Below are 9,593 nucleotides of genomic sequence, written 5' to 3'. Positions count from 1 at the left end.
GTCGCCGCAAATAACCCCACCCCCTACCCACTGAGAAATCGCTGTGGCGCCGCTGTCTGATTACTCCCAAAGCCGGCCTGGATAGCATCGCCGCCTCTGACAACTGCAAATCGCCATTTCCCAGCTACCTCAAATGGGTTGAACCCACCCCCCCCATCATAACATACATAAGAATCAACCCATGGCAACCTGCCTCCGCTCTCGGCAAAGTGCCCATAACATGTGACAATAATAACCTATCTGAATAGTAGTTCAAAGCTCGTTCATAAGTGCCAAGTGCTAATTCAAAAAATAGAAAGAAAAAAACATATATATATTCCCTTAGTGACCTGCATAACCCCTTCCCTCATAGTATGCCTTAGAGCTGGCTGGCTGCCAATGGGTCTTACAAATTTCCCCCAGCAAACAGATCCCTACTTTTTATTATTAATCTGAAGCATTGTACAAAGGCCAGTACTTATACAAATTTGATATACTATTTAGACACTGGGGGTCTATACAGAGAGAATATTTAACCACTGATATCATTATAACACAAGGAATATTGTTATTATTACAGTATATAAATACAGGGTTTGTCCCCTCTTTACTGTGGGGCATTCATACCCCCTTAGGTATACCTTTCCTCAATCATTACTCAGAAAACATACCAGATCAATATCTGCATTTAATCCACCCGGTCTGAGTGACCCCATGTGGTGGATCCACCATGTTTCCCTTTTGGATACCTCTCTCACTATGTTACCACGCTGCTAGTGTTTTTTAACCTTTTCTAACCCACAATAAGATAGCAATGATGGATCTGATTGGTGAAAATCCCTAAAATGTGCCGATACTGTATGACCCACCAACCCTTTTGCTACATTCCTCAGGTGTTCCCCAATGCGCTCCTTAAGAGGCCTTGTGGTGCGCCCCACATATTGGTACCCACATGGGCACCATATGAGGTACACCACATTCCTCTCATTGCACGAGATGAATTGCCTGATCTTTGTGGTTTTGCCATTTGCATGGCTAACCACTTCAGTTATCCTAGAGGTTTTGGCTTCCCGACATCCCTTGCACTTTCTGCAAGGGAAAAACCCTGGTTGTTGCCACCCTTGGAGCGCTGGCCCCCGTCCCCCCATGTCAACACAACTTGGGGCCAGGTAGTGTCTTAGGTTGGGGCTTTTCCTATATATAAATTTAGGCCTGGAGGGCAACACTTTCTTTAGTTCCACATCAGACATCAGTATGTGCCAATACTTACCCACAATACCCTGTAACGATTTATACTGGGTACTGAATTCCGAAAAAAAGGCCATGTCAAATTGTTGGTCCTCCCCTCGTTTCCTTGACCCACTAATCAATTCCTGTCTCTCCAAATTTCTAACTTGGTCCAACTCATGTCTCAAAAAATCGGGACTATACCCTTTTTCTTTAAATCTATCGGTTAATACCCCTGTCTGTGCTTCAAAATCCTCAATACGTGTGCAATTGCGTCTAAGACGCGTGTATTGTCCTTTTGGGACATTTTTAATCCAGTTAGGATGGTGTCCACTTTTAACCGAAATGTATCCGTTACGATCTGTGCTTTTAAAGTGATTCTTACACTGTACTACCCTATCAACCACTTGTAATTTCAAATCCAAAAAATTCACAGTAATACTACTTGCTTCAAAAGTGAGCTTAATGTTACAAGTGTTAGTATTTAAAAATTGAAAAAACGTGTCTAATGTTTCCTGCGTGCCCTCCCATATGCAAAATAGGTCATCTATATACCTTTTCCATATTATTACTGGTCGTGCTTCTGTGCTCATTAGTATCTCTTCCTCCCATTTCCCCATAAACAAATTGGCCAGGCTGGGGGCAAATCCTGCCCCCATAGCACAGGCCCTATGCTGTCTAAAAAACTCCCCTGCGTGCCAAAAATAGTTCCTTTCCATAGCAAACCTCAAAACCTTCACCAAGAACGTGATTTGTGCCTCGGGTATCGTCCCATCCTTCTTCATAAAGTATTCAACTGCCTCCAGCCCCAGGTCCTGAGGAATATTTGTATATAGTGAGGACACATCGGCAGTGACAAGAATGCAATTATCCCCTACCGACGTGCCCTCCAGGGTGGAAATAGTGTGTTTTGTATCCCTCAGGACATGGGGCAATTTGGCCACCAGCGGTTGTAGGAACCTATCCAGATATTGTCCCAACCTATGTGTAATGGACTCCAGCCCACTGATTATGGGTCTCCCAGGTGGATTCTCAGCATCTTTGTGGATTTTTGGTATCTGGTAGATGACAGGGATGCGGGGAGCGGAGGGGACCAGGAACCGGAACTCTGCATCCCCCAGCATCCCCCCATCCATGCCCTCCCTCAACAGAGACCTCAACTCCACAAGATACTTATTCGTGGGATCACCTCGCAATTTTTCGTAAGTGTCTGTATCGCCCACAAGTCTTTCTAATTCTTCTTTATATTGCATTTTATTTAACACAACTACTCCCCCTCCCTTATCCAGGGAGGGGGAGTAGCAGGAAGTGACGTCAGTGGAGCGCACGCTGACCTGGAACGAGGAAGAGGTGAGTAATCCCCGCCCGTTGCCTCTTACAAGTAGCTGCAGCCAGCACGGACCTTGTTAGAGCTGGAGGGGAGCGGAGGACGGGGGACCCAGGCGAGGGAGGGGGGGGGGGTCCGACCCCCCTCCCCGCCGCTAGGCCCAATACCCCCTTCCTGCCCGATGTCCCCTCCAGCTCGGGTGGCCCCCCACACACACGGACAGGTGGGTGCCGCCCCCCAGAAGTGCCGCCTGAGGCAAAAGTTTCACCCCGCCTCATGGGCGGGCCGGCCCTGGTTAGTTTATTAAGGCATCCAGAAAAAGTGACAGCAACAACAGCCCACTGTCTTGGTTTTTTAGGCCTTTGTCAAGTTGCAAGACAGTCAATACAAACAACTATGTGCAGCCAAATCGTATGTATACTTAAGACATGCCCACTGGGGTGACTAGTGACCAATCATGGTGAGAGAAAATAGGTGGGCCTGATGGGAGACAAGATACACACAATTTGAACCAATAGGTATATCTTATTTTAAATCCACACCTACCAATCAGACCTCTGTGACAGAGTGGCAACCGCTGGTCCCCTGAATGAATTACCAAAATGTGCATACACATCATGCCCACCGCCGCCGCCTCAACAAACGCGGCACACCTTGTTACATTTGTGCTTCTTTTTGGTGCTCCCGGACTCATTTTTCCACCTTGTCACAAGAGGCATAGAGTATATTGGCTTGTTCCATTGCTCTGGCATCCCGTGGAGAGCAGGTACCTCCACTGTTGCTACTGGCTGGCTACAGAACGGGGGACAGTTGGTAAAGTGTCCAAGATAATGCCAGTGCGGGACATGTAGAGGACTGCATTTGCGCTCACCACTGAAAGGGCAGTTTAGGCCACGCCCACATACATGTTACGTCCATAACTAAGTGTAATTTGCCTTCTTAAAACAGAAGATATTTCCCACAATGCATCATTACTGTATGTGCAAATTATGTATTTATGCCTCAAAGCCAGGCTTACATCCAGAACCACTAGTGTATAGCAAGCCTATAGCTTATCTATTTTTCACAGCCACATCAACCCAACATGCAAAGTGCCTGTTTCAGCCTTTTGGTCCTCATCAGTGCATGGCATGAATTGATATGGCTCTATGGTATAGGGCTTGGACCAGTACAACAGAATACCCAAGCAGCTCGGGGTGACCCAGAACCACTAGGAAAGTGTAGAGGACTAAAAAAGACCAAAAAGCTATCCTACTAAAAAGCAAAACTCAATGTAATTTGCCTTGGTCATCTCGAGCTGCTTTGGGTAAGAGGCAGGCCCGGATTTACGTCACATGAGCCTATAGGCACAGATGTCCTGGCACCTTAGCCTTCACCCTCCATAAGCCTACAAACACCTCCGAACCACACCGCAAGTGTGCTGGCTGCCCCAGCTGTCACTTCTCCCTTACGTCCCTTACCTGTAATAGGTAGCTACAGGTGCCCTTTAGTATTAGGTAGCCAGAAGTACCCTCAATATGAAGTATCTAGAAGTGCCCCTAAGTATTAGGTAACTATAGGTGTCCCTGACTGAATGGAGATCTCGTCAGTGGAAGGCCGAGACCCAGTGACTAATCTCTCATTTACACTCCGCTCAGGACTGTAAGGCAGGAGGGCAGTACTCAGGGAGGGGAGTAAACTGCCTATCCATCAGCAGGCGCCTGTAGGGACGTACCTATAGTGCCTTATGGTAAATCCGTCCCTGGTGAGAGGGATATGGAGGCTGCCATATTTACTGTATTCAGGCCTGGATTTACCTCACAGGAGCCTATAGGCACAGATGTTCTCCTGGCACCTTAGACTCCACCCTCTATGAACCTACAAACCCCGACCACACTGCACCGCAAGTGTGCTGCCTGTCCCAGCTGTCACTTCTTCCTTACTTCCCTTGCCCATAATAGGTAGCTAAAGGTGCCCGCTAGCATTAGGTAGCCAGAAGAACCATCAATATTAAGCAGCTAGAGGTGCCCCCAACTGAAGGGAGATCTGGTCAGTGGAATTGCGAGAGTGAGTAACCTCTCATTTACACTCTCATCATGACTCTGCATAGGGAAGGAGGGAGGCGCTCGAGGAGGGGAGTGAGCCTCCTTTCCACCATCAGGCGCCTGTAGGCACGCACCTATAGTGCCTTATGGTAAATCCGTCCCTGGTGAGAGGGATATGGAGGCTGCCATATTTAGCTCATTTTAAACAATACCAGTCATCTGGTAGTCCTGCTGATCTCTTTGGCTGCAGCCGAGTCTAAATCCCACACCTGTAATAAAGCATGCAGCTACTCCAGTCAGATTTCAGTCAGAAGCATCTGATTTACATGCTTGTTCGGGGTCTATCGCTAAACACGTTAGAGCAGAGGATCAGCTGGATAGCCAGGCAACTGGTATTGTAAAAGTAAAGAAATATGGCAGCCTCCATATCCCTCTCACTTCATGTGAGCTTTAGGCTGCTGTCACAGTTAGAAGTTAAAGTCCCACGTTACAGCAGCCAGTAACGCAGCCTAACTCACAGCACTGTAAAATCAATGTGCTGTTCACAGTGCCCACGTTTCGTTACATAGTAACGCAGCCCGTTCAAACAAAGTGCTGTACGTTGTACGCTATACTGGGCTAAGCCACGTTAGACTGTCTGCACATGCTCAGTAATGTTGGAGGAGGAGGTCTCCCCTCCTCCTCTGCGGCCAGCCACATGGCTAATTAATATTAACTGCACGCTGTGACGTGCAATGTTTACTTCCTGGAGTGGCTGCTCTGTGCGACGATTGGCCGGCGGGAGCACGTGATGCGGATCACGTGGTCTCCGCATCCCATAGCACAAAAAAGGCGCACCAAGAGCTGCATAATGCAGCTCTAGGTAGTGTCCTCCTCCAGCACCACCAGGCGTTGCGTTAGGGGCATGTTATGCGACCTATAACATCCCCTAAAACGCAACGTCTTGGTGGGAAAGAGGCCTTAAGGCATCAATGATACTGCTTATTTCTGGAAGCTTTGTGTCTTTGTGACATACTGGGTAATTTCCCACATAGGCTTCTAATCCGGCCTGATGGATATCCAGTCTGGGCATTAGAGCAGGTCAATGGTTATTACGTAAAGATGATGAAAATGTTATGCATTCCATGTTACGCAATTCCAGGATGCATAAGTAGGTATATACTGTACATTCTGATGATATCTCAGACCAGACACTTGTGGGACGTGCAGGCTGTGCTAGTTACTTGAGTTACCAGTCGGTATTCTAAAAGGAATTTGCATGTGATCTATAAAAGCTAATTATTACAAAGGCACGAAGCCAAAAACCCTTCTGCAAACACAATGCATAACACAGAACTCTCAGAACTACTAGTGTCATCTCATTTCTCCAAGGGACAGTAGCCATGGATTATACATCACTCTTTATTTATACGCTCTTACTCTTGGTTCTTCTGAACATCATAAGAAGTTGGAAATGGTGGAGTCCAGACTCCTCATCTGAAACTTTTCCCCCGGGGCCCAGGGGGCTGCCAGTGATTGGAAATCTGCACATGATTAACCTCAAGAGGCCTACTGAAACTCTCATGAAGGTAAAGCTAAGTATACATATGCGAGCATTGTTGGGATAAGGGATCACTATCCCTCACCTCGGGCGACAATTTGGGGACCAATGCTATACAGACACATTACTAGCTGTCAGGCTAACTATCCATTCTGTTGCTATGGAGGGGGATGGAGGGATGACGATCGATGAATGACGGAGCAAATTCCCACTGGTGGGGTGGTTATTATAATATTGTGATTAATCCTGCTCTGGCGTCTGAGCTCATAAAGAATCCTTCAGGATACATCCTTAAAGATCTTCGATGTCTATTTCAGAATGAAATCTATTGGAAATCTATTGAAAATCGATCTAAATGTATTAGATCCAATGCAGCTCTATGGGCAATCGATCTGCTGCCAGCAACAGATCGACCTAGATTTTTCATCCTGCCAGATAGATCAAATCGGTCGAAATGGGCCGCAAATTGATCGATCGGCTGCTTGATAGAAATGATTTGCGATCCATCGATCGATTCCATAGAATCGATTGATGGCTGAAATTGCCCAGTGTATGGGCCCCCTTTAGTTGTAACTGTAGTTATCAGCTGTTTCAGTTGACGGAGTTAGCAAGAGACTCTGAAGCCATTAAAAATAACGCTTTTCATCTACCTATTCTCTTCTTCTATATCAGCTAAGCTGATTAACCGCATGCCAGCAACAAAATGAGGTCTGTAACCTCCCGATCTCCCAGGGCAAAAATCCACGACTTTCTGGGGAGGCAGAGCTTTGGGCTGTAGCTCTGCCTCCAGTTAAAGAGACACTGAAGCGAAAAAAAAAATATGATATAGTGAATTGGTTGTGTACTATGAATAATTACTAGAAGATTAGCAGCAAAGAAAATATTCGTATACTTTTATTCTCAGGTATATAGTGTTTTTTCTAACATTGCATCATTCTCTAATATGTGCAGATTACACAGCATTCAAAATGAGTCTTTCAGAGCAGTCTGTGAAGTAATGAGCTCTCCTCTGGCAGAGGAAAAGTAAATAGTCCAGGAACAGTTGAGATAATAAAAGTCAGAAAACAGCCCTCTCCACGACTAATGCTGGATACACACGGTGCGTTCGTGCACTCGATTTTCCCGTCGATTCCCGTCGATTCGTTTATTTCCAACATGTCCGATTTAGATTTCGATGGATCGTTAGGTCGATTCGGCATACTTTGCATGCGAATCGACCTAACGATCCATCGAAATCCAAATCGGACATGTTGGAAATAAACGAATCGACGGGAATCGACGGGAAAATCGAGTGCACGAACGCACCGTGTGTATCCAGCATAACTTAGTCGGAGAGATGAATGGCTTGTTTGCATAGAGATAACAACTGGAGTTTCTCAACTCTTCCTGTACTGGAAACAATTACACTGATGTATCTGATCTTAATGTTTTATTTCTTAGCTGTACTACACATACAAATCATAATATCATCATTTTTTTTTTGCTTCAGTGTCTCTTTAAGTCAATCATCGCTGATCGACGCCTCTCCCCACCCTTCTCACTGGGAGGGCCGGGGAGAGGCGGCAATCAGCGCTTATTGACTAAATTGGAGGCAGAGCTACAGCGGACAGGTCTGCCTCTCCTGGAAGTAACGGGGGAGTTTTGCCCGGGGGAGTTCGGGGGGCTACAGCCCTCGTTATGCCGCGGGAATAAGCAAATAATCTTAGCTGATATAGAAGAAGAGAATAGGTAAATAAAAAGCATTATTCTTACAGGCTTCAAACTCTCTTTAATAGAATGTGATCTAACAAGCAATGAATCCTTCTATTCATCAAATCAAAATAACAAACTTACATAGATAGGCTGATAAGTCCAATGAACTTAACCAAGAAAATAAAACAAAAAAGAAAACCAATAAAAATCAATTCTAAATATGAGTAAGCACAATTTGGTGTCCGAGTAATACTTGTGTGACATCCTCTTGCCACAGCACTCCACTCTATACTCCATCCTCCCCATACTTCCTCCCTCACATCAGAAATCCTAGCGGTGAAGCAGGAAGTGTGGGGGGATGGAGCGCAGCATGGAGCGACATAGCAAGAGGATGTCATGTCACACAGGTACATTAACCACTTTACCCACAGCGGTACGAATTTCTCTGCCCCTTTTTTCCCCCCTAAAAAACCAGGGACGGAGAAATCCGTACCTTCCGTGCTACCGCCGCTGTCCGCGCTCCCGCCGCTCGTGCGCGCGCACCCGCCGCTCGTGCACGCCGCCGCCCGCTCGCCCGGAGATCAATGAACGGGAAAATCCATTCCCGTTCGTTGATCTAGCCCCCGCAATGATCTGCTGCTTCTTTCAGAAACAGCAAGATCATTGTGAGTCTCCCAGCCTCCTACTGCTTCCGGACGCTTACAGGTCGCATGTAAACAAACACTCTGTGGCCATCTTGTGGCCAAATTGTAAACTACACCCTAAAAGCATTTTACATATTCAAACATTACATTTACACAATAAATTAACTCATTACCTCCCACACTCCCCAATTTTTTTTTTTTTTTGTAATTAAAAAAAAAAAAATACAATAAAAACAAAAACATAAATAGTTAGCTTAGGAACTGAACTTTTTAAATATTTATGTCAAGAGGGTATAACACTGTTACTTTATAAACTGCGGGCTTGTAATTAGGGATGGATGCAAAACTGAAAAAAATGCACCTTTATTTCCAAATAAAATATTGTCGCCAAACATTGTGATAGGGACATAATTTAAATGGTTTTATAACCGGGACAAATGGGTTAATACATTTCATGGGTTTTAATTACAGTAGCATGCTTTATTTAAAAACTATAATGGCCGAAAACTGAAAAATAATAATTTTTTCCCACATTTTTTCCTATTTCCCCATTAAAACACATTTAGAATAAAATAATTCTTGGCATAATGTCCTACCTAAAGAAAGCCTAATTGGTGGCGAAAAAAACAAGATATAGTTCATTTCATTGGGATAAGTAATAATAAAGTTATAGACGAATGCATAGAAGGAGCGCTGAAAGGTGAAAATTGCTCTGGTGGTCAGGGGGTAAAACCCCTCAGTGGTGAAGTGGTTAACCCTCCCTGCTTCGCCCTCTATCACGGACACAGGCTGGTACAATTTCACTTCACTTCAGTTAGCCTTTCCTTTTAACTAATGTCCTCCATTCTCCTCACTTTAGCTAGCCTTTCCTATTAACTAAGATCCTCCATGCCTTATACGGCCAGTGCACACCAAAAACCGCTAGCAGATCTGCTAACGCTAGAGGTTTTTGAAGCAGATTTTCAGAGCGATTCTAGGCATATTTAGAGAGATTTTCTAAACATGCCTAGCATTTTTTGGAGCGTTTTTGTGAAGCAGGTGTCAAATATTGTTACGGTAAAGCTGTTACTGAACAGCTTCTCTCAGAAAAACGCCTGGAAAACCGCTCTGATCTAATGTTTTTCGGAGCTGTTTTCCACTTTCCTATACTTTAACATTGA

At 45.2% G+C, this 9,593-nt stretch overlaps 1 protein-coding gene across 1 annotated transcript in view; it reads left to right on the top strand.

The window, feature by feature from the left end:
• Nucleotides 1-5,939: 5,939 nt before the first annotated feature.
• LOC137504637 (cytochrome P450 2K6-like) overlaps nucleotides 5,940-9,593 on the top strand; it is a 63,956-nt gene continuing 60,302 nt past the window's right edge. The window contains exon 1 of the mRNA XM_068233218.1: nucleotides 5,940-6,125. Coding sequence (XP_068089319.1) covers nucleotides 5,940-6,125 — 186 coding nt within the window. The remainder of the gene's footprint in view (nucleotides 6,126-9,593) is intronic.

Source organism: Hyperolius riggenbachi, chromosome 4, assembly GCF_040937935.1.
Source record: "Hyperolius riggenbachi isolate aHypRig1 chromosome 4, aHypRig1.pri, whole genome shotgun sequence".
NCBI classification, from domain to species: domain Eukaryota; kingdom Metazoa; phylum Chordata; class Amphibia; order Anura; family Hyperoliidae; genus Hyperolius; species Hyperolius riggenbachi.
The sequence above is the reverse complement of the archived record's forward strand: the minus strand, read 5'-3'. Positions and strand labels throughout refer to the sequence as shown.